General features: G+C 43.0%; 1 protein-coding gene across 3 annotated transcripts; it reads left to right on the top strand.

Moving 5' to 3' along the window:
• Positions 1-1,001: 1,001 nt before the first annotated feature.
• LOC147433591 (oligopeptide transporter 3-like) lies at positions 1,002-6,696 on the top strand. Of its 3 annotated transcripts, XM_086490267.1 has the most exons (8): positions 1,002-1,128; positions 1,342-1,544; positions 2,569-3,067; positions 3,216-3,313; positions 3,407-3,976; positions 4,307-4,562; positions 4,726-4,908; positions 5,405-6,696. In XM_086490267.1, exons 3-8 carry the CDS (start codon positions 2,591-2,593, stop codon positions 6,017-6,019), a joined length of 2,199 nt encoding a protein of 732 aa, XP_086346393.1. In that variant the 5' UTR covers positions 1,002-1,128; positions 1,342-1,544; positions 2,569-2,590; the 3' UTR covers positions 6,020-6,696. The 3 variants fall into 3 exon arrangements, with proteins under 3 accessions (XP_086346393.1, XP_086346392.1, XP_086346394.1); XM_086490266.1 differs by having other exon boundaries at positions 1,035-1,544; XM_086490268.1 differs by lacking the exons at positions 1,002-1,128; positions 1,342-1,544 and having other exon boundaries at positions 2,566-2,703; positions 2,784-3,067.
• Positions 6,697-8,581: the final 1,885 nt, after the last annotated feature.

Here is an 8,581-nt window from a genome sequence, read left to right as displayed (position 1 = left end):
TGCCATGTGGTTCAACTTGAAAACACTGCTCCGTTATAGAGTAGTATAAATCGTTGGCCGATTGGTGAGTCCCTTGGGCTTCTATCTTTGTGCTCTAGCTGTGACGACCCGGGAGTTGGGCCGTCAATGCGGAGAAGCGTGGTGGGCGCGTTTGCGGAAGCTTGCGGAGAAAAGGGCCCGGCTCGGACGGGACCGACTCGGGACAAGGTGCTTTTGTCTTCAAGGGGCCTGGCTCGGACAGGACCGGTTCGGGTCGAGGTGCTTGTCTTCAAGGGGCCTGGCTCAGACGGGACCGGCTCGGACGGCTTGGCTCTGGCGGGGTGCTTGTCTTCAAGGGGCCTGGCTCGGACGGGACCGGCTCAGGGGGGCCCGGCTCGGGTCGAGGTGCTTGTCTTCAAGAGGGCTGGCTCGGACGGGACCGGCTCAGGAGGGGCCCGGCTCGGGTTGAGGTGCTTGTCTTCAAGGGGCCTGGCTCGGACGGGACCGGCTCGGACGGGACTGGCTCGGGTCGAGGTGTTTGTCTTCAAGGGGCCTGGCTCGGACGAGACCGGCTCGGGCGAGTTGCGGCTCAAAGGGGCCCGGCTCGGGCGTGGTTGCGTTCCATGGGTCGACGGCCGTGGTGCGTTTCGCGGGTCTTGCGTTCCGATTCCCTAGCCCCACGTAGCCTCAGGCTCCGCCGCACTCACGGAGGGTCATAGCGTGCCCTGGGGAACCTTGCGTGGAGTCCCCACGGTGCACGAGTGCGTGGAGTGAGGCTAGCGTGTTTAGGTGGGGGGTCCCCTCCCGTGGCCGTTTTCGGGAGGCTCATACCCCTTATACTAGCTAGCAGGCAATTGCAAGCAGCTCGCCAAGTATGGGTTGGGTTGCCGTAGGGTGCCATATTTTGCCACGTGGTTCGGCCTGAAAATGGTTCAGCCTGAAAATGCTGCTCCCTTATAGAGTAAATAGTATAGATTCTCCGCTGAACCCAGCGAAAGGACCTGCATTCGAACCTCATCAAGAATGCCACCAACTCTTAAGATTCTTTTGCTGTACACTTTTTTCCTTGCTACCTGCGCGTGCCTTGCCCTTGCCTGCGCGTGCTCTCTCTCTCTCTCAACACACACACAGACCCACAGAAGCTCAATGGTTAGTGCGCCTTCTTTTTCCACCTCTTTGCTTTCTGCTTATGCGTATATGAGTGCATGCAGTCGTCGACGTTTACATTTTTTCCCCGTACGCTAACCCATTTGCCATAAGAATCCACTTCAATAAGTTTCTCACCATTCTGGAATCTGCACTTTCAATTATTTTCGTATCATTTGCCTAAAAGGAGAAGTATGGGTGGCGCTGTATAAGCAGACAATTGCATGCAGAGAGGTGCAAGAAGCTCTTGATGCAGAAAACATTGCATGAGCCGATGGTACAATGGCGTGTTCATGAACCTGCTCAAGGGCAAAGCTTTACAGAACTTGGGTTGATAGTTGGAGAGAAAACTAACGCTAGGCATTCATGTGACGACACACAGCTGCGAGCTTCCTCATAGCAACATCAAGAAGTGTCGGGTAAGCCCTTTAGCATCGTGTAATAGTGGTATGTAGGAAGTCACATTCAGATATAGTGAAGAAGTATTTGATGCTAGTAAAATGTTTCTCTTTGTTATCCAACAATAGCAATTTGCGAATTTTGGGAGTTTTTCCGGTGCCAGAGCACTTGGATATTTGAGTTTCTGGTATACGAGCTTATGCTTAGAAGTCATAATGCATTCACTCATGAACTAGGCAACTGTCTGCATTCTGATGGTTAGAGAGTTTAACATGAAATTTTGGGCTACTGGGAGGCCTTCCATTATTCAAAAGGTCTTCAGTGCCAGGAGCATTCAGATGTTTGAAATTTCATGTATGTTTTAGTTTGTGTGTTTTGTGGGGATGAGAGCTTATGTTATGTTGTTGTTTTTGGGAATGGGAGCGGCATTCCCTTTAGGGGGTGATGATGGGGCAGCTCCTGGTAAAGAAACAAATCCATTCCTTTATAAGCACACAAGAAGTTTTTTCTTTTTTTTGGGGGGGGGGGGGGGGGGGGAGATTCTTGCTGATAATACGCTATTTCATTTGCTGAAAAATGCGCGCATATTGTCCATATGTATGCATATTCTCTTGAAAAGTAGAAGCCTCTGTTTGAAATTTTTGTTGGACCGTTTAATGCAACTTTCCATGGGGAATATAACAAAGTTTTCTAACTTAGATCCTGCTCAAAATTGAGTAATCTCCTTCCCAAATTACTACTTTTAGGGAACATGTGATAAGTTGTATACTCTGCTGTAAGTTGAGACCTCCTCGGGCATTGGGTTAACGGTTAGAAACAACTACAACCATAGATTTAAGTTTATTGAACACAGCAATCAAGCTCATTATAAACAGGCAAATAATATACACCTTTCAAAGTGTAAATTCCTCGAAGATTTTCTCAAATGTGTGGGCCTTTACTTATGCTGTTGAGACTGCCAGAGCTTCCATGTGTTCATGCATAAGTGTGCATCATGGGGTCAGCCAACAAATCATGATCATAATTGGTGTTTCTCTTGTGCAGACTTGTCATATCATTCGTAAACATGGCATCTGAGGGCTCTAGTATTCCTAGTGGAGTCCAACCTGGAGTTGAAGAGGTATCCCTCACGGTACCTGAGACAGATGACCCTCACTTACCTGTTATGACCTTCAGAATGTGGGTTCTCGGCACCTTATCGTGCATCTTCTTGATGTTTTTCAACACGTTTTTTTCATTTCGAACTCAACCCCTTGCAGTAGCAGCGACATTTGCCCAGATCTTAGCACTCCCTCTTGGGCGCTTCATGGCGGCTGCCCTTCCTACCACATATTACACATTGCCTATACTGGGGTCAAAGTTTACTCTCAATCCGGGGCCTTTTAACATGAAGGAGCATGTTTTAATAACCATCTTTGCAAATGCGGGGGTGTCATTTGGTGGCGGTGATGCATACTCAGTTGGGGTCATTACCATAATAAGGGCCTTTTACAAGAAGAACATCCATTTTTTAGCTGCATTGTTGATTGTCATCACAACACAGGTATGCATTGACCTAGAGACTTCATCCAAAAGTTAATTGTGTTTTTGTGTTTCTCTGCTAGCTTTGCTTCAGTCAAACTCACACAGTAACTACCGTTTCTGTGCAATGACGACACTCTGAAAATTTTCCATAAATTTGGCCTGAATAGGTTTTAGGATATGGATGGGCAGGCATTTTCCGACGTTATTTAGTTGAGCCAGTTCACATGTGGTGGCCTTCTAATCTTGTTCAAGTTAGTCTATTCAGGTTCATGCTTTTGTTCTCTCTTTCCTGTCATCCTCATCTTATCTCCATTGAGCATGCTGTAAAGTGTCTCAGATTAGTTTCTGTCTGCTACAGGACCCTACATGAGATAGATATTCGGAAGAAGGGAAGATTGACTCGAATGCAATTTTTCATCATAGTGGTGGTGGCTAGTTTTGCCTATTACACATTGCCAGGCTACTTGTTTAGTGTCCTCACGTTTTTCTCATGGGTTTGTTGGGTATGGCCTCATAATGTCACTGCAAATCAGATTGGATCTGGTTTCCATGGCCTTGGTATTGGTGCAATTTCTTTGGATTGGGCTGGTGTCTCATCTTATCTCGGTAGCCCACTAGTTACACCGTGGTTCTCAATTGCCAATATTGGGGTTGGGTTCTTACTCTTCATCTACCTTATTGTGCCCCTTACGTACTGGGGAGATGTATATCAGGCAAGGAAGTTTGCACTGTTCTCAAGCCAGTTATTCACAGACCAGGGAAAGACATTTAATGTCACACGCGTCATGAAGACCGATTTCACTTTTGACAGCTCAGCTTACAAAAACTACAGCAAATTGTACTTGAGCACATTTTTTGCTCTTTCTACAGGGTTTGGATTTGCAAGGATTGCAGCCACAGTCACTCATGTGGCTTTTTTTCATGGAAAGTAAGTTGAATGAGGATATAATCAATTTATTAACTTGTTGTTTAGCTGTTGGGGTTCCATGCTTTGAGTTTCCATTTGATATATTGATAGTTTGATTGATATTGCCACCAATGATCATACAGATACTAGCATTGAACAAAGACCCAAATCTGCTGACATACCTATTTATAAAAACAATGAAATTTGTAATATCCTCAAGGAAGTGCTTCAATTTGTTGTCCTTTTGTTTACCTTCATTTATCATAATACCATTTTTCTTTGCTAGAATGTAAGTTTTTTAATCCACTGAATTATAGTATCCTATGAGCTTTTGTCCTTATGATTGCACAGGGATATCCTTCAACAAACTCGGTCAGCTATGAAGGACGAAAAGATGGATATACATTCTCAATTAATGAAGGTGTATAGAGAGGTACCCCAGAGCTGGTTCATGATTCTACTAGCAGTGAGTCTCATACTGTCACTTGTAGTTTCTACTGTTTGGGAGAATGATGTTCAGCTAGCATGGTGGGGTGTGCTTCTGGCCTGTGGCATCGCGGCATTTTTCACGCTTCCCATTGGAGTAATAACAGCAACGACAAATCAGGTTTCTGTTTGTTTGAGACTAATCACTAAAGACTGTTGTAGTTAGTTGCTTTGACAAGCTTCAAAATGTAGTTCTTGTTGTAAGCGTCACTTGTACATTATTGTGCTGGAACTTTGTCATTATGCTCCTCAGCTCTAACATGTGCCATTTACTGTGAGTGCAGCCTCCGGGGTTCAATGTTTTGGCAGAATTTTTGATTGGGTACCTTCAGCCTGGAAAGCCCATTGCGAATGCATTGTTCAAGACATATGGACGAATAAGCATGGCACATTCTATCTCTTTTCTTGCAGATTTGAAGCTTGGTCACTATATGAAGATTCCTCCTAGATGCATGTACACTGCACAGGTAATAAGTTTTCTTGTTAGTTATTGTGTTTCTGCACATCCGGGCCACCAATTAGGAGTTTATTTCCTGTTTGTATGCTTGTAAGCATGTTGGTCCAATGCATTGTAAGTGTGCACATGGATGTCTGTGGCAATGGATGAGTTTGATGCTCTCAGCTTTTAAGGTGTTTTCTGAGTGCATATAGGATCCTGTGCGACAATCTTGTACTGAGCCATGTATGCCTACCCATTACTACGCTGGATCTCGGTGCATAACTTGAATGCACATGCATGATCATGTCATTCATACTTAATCAAACTTGTTTGCAAACATTATACGCACCTTTTGGCACACAATATACCATACACCTTCAAGACTGCAACACAACCTGCATATGCAAACTTGCAGACATTTAATGCACGTCTTAATCACAGCACTACTTGGGCTGGTTTGGGGCATAGTCATGTATACATCAATGGCTTTACCTAACTGCAATATTTGCCTTTGGCTGGTACAGCTTGTGGGCACTTTGTTGGCCGGCACTGTTAATGTATCTGTTGCATGGTGGATGCTTACATCAGTAGAATCTATCTGCGATATTGACGCTCTGCCACCAGGAAGTCCATGGACGTGTCCTAAGGATCGCGTGGCGTACGATGCATCGGTGTTGTGGGGACTGGTTGGGCCGAAGCACCTGTTTGGCTCTCTAGGCATCTACAAGAACCTCACGTGGTTCTTTCTGTTGGGAGCTATCCTTCCATTGCCCTTTTGGGCACTAAGCAAGCTTTATCCAAGGGCACGGTGGATAGCTTTGGTCAACATACCAGTGTTTTTGGGGGGTTTCTCAACCATGCCCCCAGCCACACCCGTCAACATTTTCACTTGGTTGATAGTGGGTACAATTTTCAACTTCTACATTTTCCGGTTTAGGAGAGGATGGTGGAAGAGGTACAACTATGTGCTTTCGGCAGCACTGGATGCTGGCACTGCCTTCATGGGCGTGTTGATTTATTTGACACTTGGCTTGCCACACAAGAAGCTACAATGGTGGGGGACACAGATAGATCATTGCCCTCTCGCTCAATGCCCCACTGCACCAGGCATTGTGGTTAAAGGATGCCTTGTTTCCTAGTTTATCTCCATCATTTCAAGCTTCCTATTGTTCTTGGGTTGTGAGGTTACTTCCTTTCAAGGCCTGTTTGGGCAGCATGAGGCTTACGAAGGGCCAAAGAAGGTGTGAGAGGTATTATGTCTTGATTATGGGGACCATAATAATAATAAAGCAGGAAGGGAGGGCAGCATCTTCTCGAGGGAGCAGCAGCGTTTTCATAGCGAGAACGCTTTGAAATGACTCTGGAGTTTCGTGATTGTCATCTGGGAAAATATTTTGCAAATGATGGTAAGGGAAGCAAATTGTTGAATGAAGCCTTACAAAGACATTGATTTTCTCACATCTTCCACACAATCAACAAATAATTTTGAAAGGATCAAGGGACACTGCAAGGCTTCTCGATGATATACCCAAATATGAATAAGACCAGTAATTCTGTTGAAAAGTACTTCTAGATGTAGCCTGAAGTCAATTTTCAAAAACATCCCGCAAGGTTTATGGAGAGTATTGATTCAAATTTCATGCATGCTCGCATTCCCACTTCAACAGATGTTTCTGCATAATACAAAAATAGAGAGGGGGGACATGTGCACAATGCTCCAAAAAGACTTTAAGAATACCCTTGTAAAGTCCTTGTGTAGATGATACTTTAACCAAACGAGACATTTATAAATGCTTAAGTCCTTATAATTTTTGCATCTACTCTTGTGGCATGTAAATTTTGAAAGTTATAGGCCAAATTACATGGTACATCAAGGGGTTTTAATGTGATGGGCACCATTTTTTGTTAGGGCAATCGAGGGTTTTGATAGACAAAGGGAAGATATGCAAATGGAAGTCTATAAAAAGCAACGCATGATCAATTGCATCTTTGCCTATGCATGCAACTAGTTAGTGACATGGTAGATTCAAAAGTTGGAATCCTATGAAATACAGAAGTGCATGTGGAGATGCTAATAGTTGATTATGGGAAAAACTCTGTCTGGAGTGTGCAATTGTGCCTTTCTCTTTATATTTTTGCAGATTTGGAGTTTTCTATTAACCATAGAAATGTTACTCAAAGAGCCTAACAAGACAGAATCCCATCACAAATTTTAAACCTCTAGTTTAACTTTTCATGCCAAATTCATGTTTGAAAGAAGTTAGAGGCAATGGTACTTCTCGTACTTGTTGATCATTGAAAGCCCCATAATTCCAAAACATGAATAAAAGTATTTTATAAGTCATTGAGTGTTGAATATTGATTTTTGTTCATTGCAATGTGGGTATGAAGGATTGAGTAGGCAAAGAAGGGCATACCATATATATGCAATCAGGAAGATATAGGTAGGAATTGTTCTAAATTGAGCCAAGATGTAATAAAGAAGTTCAAAGGGTAAGTGAGAGATTCCGCAACTAGGAGTTCGTTTTGAATTTGATGAAAGAGAGTGTTGCATCATGGAGGAAATAAATCTAGTGAGAGAGTTTTGGTGAGATATAGTTCTAGTGAGGTTTTTTTTTTATGTTAAAGGTAAAAAATTCTCAGAGGCATGTGCCCACTTAGATTAGAGAAGATCAATGTGGATAATAAGCAAAGAGCACCTAGGTTCTGATTACATAGCAAGCATAAGCTACGAACACTTCTTGTCATAGTAACAATCAAATGATTAAATTTTAGGAGATGTAGGTTTAGTGCCATTCAAAAATGTATCAAAGCAATACGATAAAGATCCCACAGTAGTAAGGTATGAAACCAACCAGGTTCATTTGGGATCTTGGTTCTTTACTACAATGTTTAGCCCCATCCCAAGCTAAGGCAAAGTAATACAAAGCCAATTGCAAGTTGCAAGTTCATCATTGACCTTTCCCGGTTGAGTGAGAAACAAAAATCGTTTGCCAAAAGCCTCCTAGAGAATGGTGCTAAGCTTCCCAAGTACGAAAATCCACGATGTTCTTTCCCCTAAAAACAAGAGTCTTGTTAAAAAGAAGAACAATTCCAAAAATGGCATTAGACTAATGGGTAAACTCTTCTTTCCACTTGGGCATTCCTCATGCACTTTTGAAACCAGTTAACTACTCTATAGGGTGGCTTCTTTTCATTTGTTGTTCTCTACATTGAACCTTGATTAAAAGCCTTTCACCAAATGATGGATCAAAATATTCATACACATCACATCAAGTATATGCATTGAAGTATTACAGGGTGTTTGGCTTCGTTAAGATGCATCTCTAAAAATGTGTCCAAAGGTCCAAAGAGAATAAGCTCTACATTAATCTCACAGTGAGAGAATTCCAACAATTTTTTCAAACCTTTTCAACATTGTAAGTCCTAGCTAATAGTTGACCCAAGGGACAAATATTTTTTGAGGACACAAGATTGATAGGGGCCATTCATCCCACCCCCTCATTCAGACCACATTAGTTAAGGATGGTTCATGGAACACACCCTATGCATGCACATGTAGTGTGTGTGAAGCAACCAAGTTTGTACCGCATGATTAGGAAATAGATTAAACATCCATTGCTACCTCCTAAGCTTGATAGCTTTGCTATCAAGAAAGTGAAGTAGCATTTCAAACAAAAACTCCATTTTGTAGATGTCCT

The sequence above is a fragment of the Adiantum capillus-veneris genome, chromosome 19, assembly GCF_014529385.1.
Source record: "Adiantum capillus-veneris isolate H3 chromosome 19, ASM1452938v2, whole genome shotgun sequence".
NCBI classification, from domain to species: Eukaryota; Viridiplantae; Streptophyta; class Polypodiopsida; order Polypodiales; family Pteridaceae; genus Adiantum; species Adiantum capillus-veneris.
This window is presented reverse-complemented; position numbering and strand designations above follow the sequence as displayed.

What these genes read in the sequence shown, in the direction of transcription:
- LOC147433591 (XM_086490267.1), top strand. Translation starts at nt 2,591, where the DNA reads ATGGCATCTGAGGGCTCTAGTATTCCTAGTGGAGTCCAACCTGGAGTT. An exon ending in GTGGCTTTTTTTCATGGAAA is followed by an intron (nt 3,977 to 4,306) that starts GTAAGTTGAATG and finishes ATGATTGCACAG; the next exon opens with GGATATCCTTCAACAAACTC. An exon ending in TAACAGCAACGACAAATCAG is followed by an intron (nt 4,563 to 4,725) that starts GTTTCTGTTTGT and finishes CTGTGAGTGCAG; the next exon opens with CCTCCGGGGTTCAATGTTTT.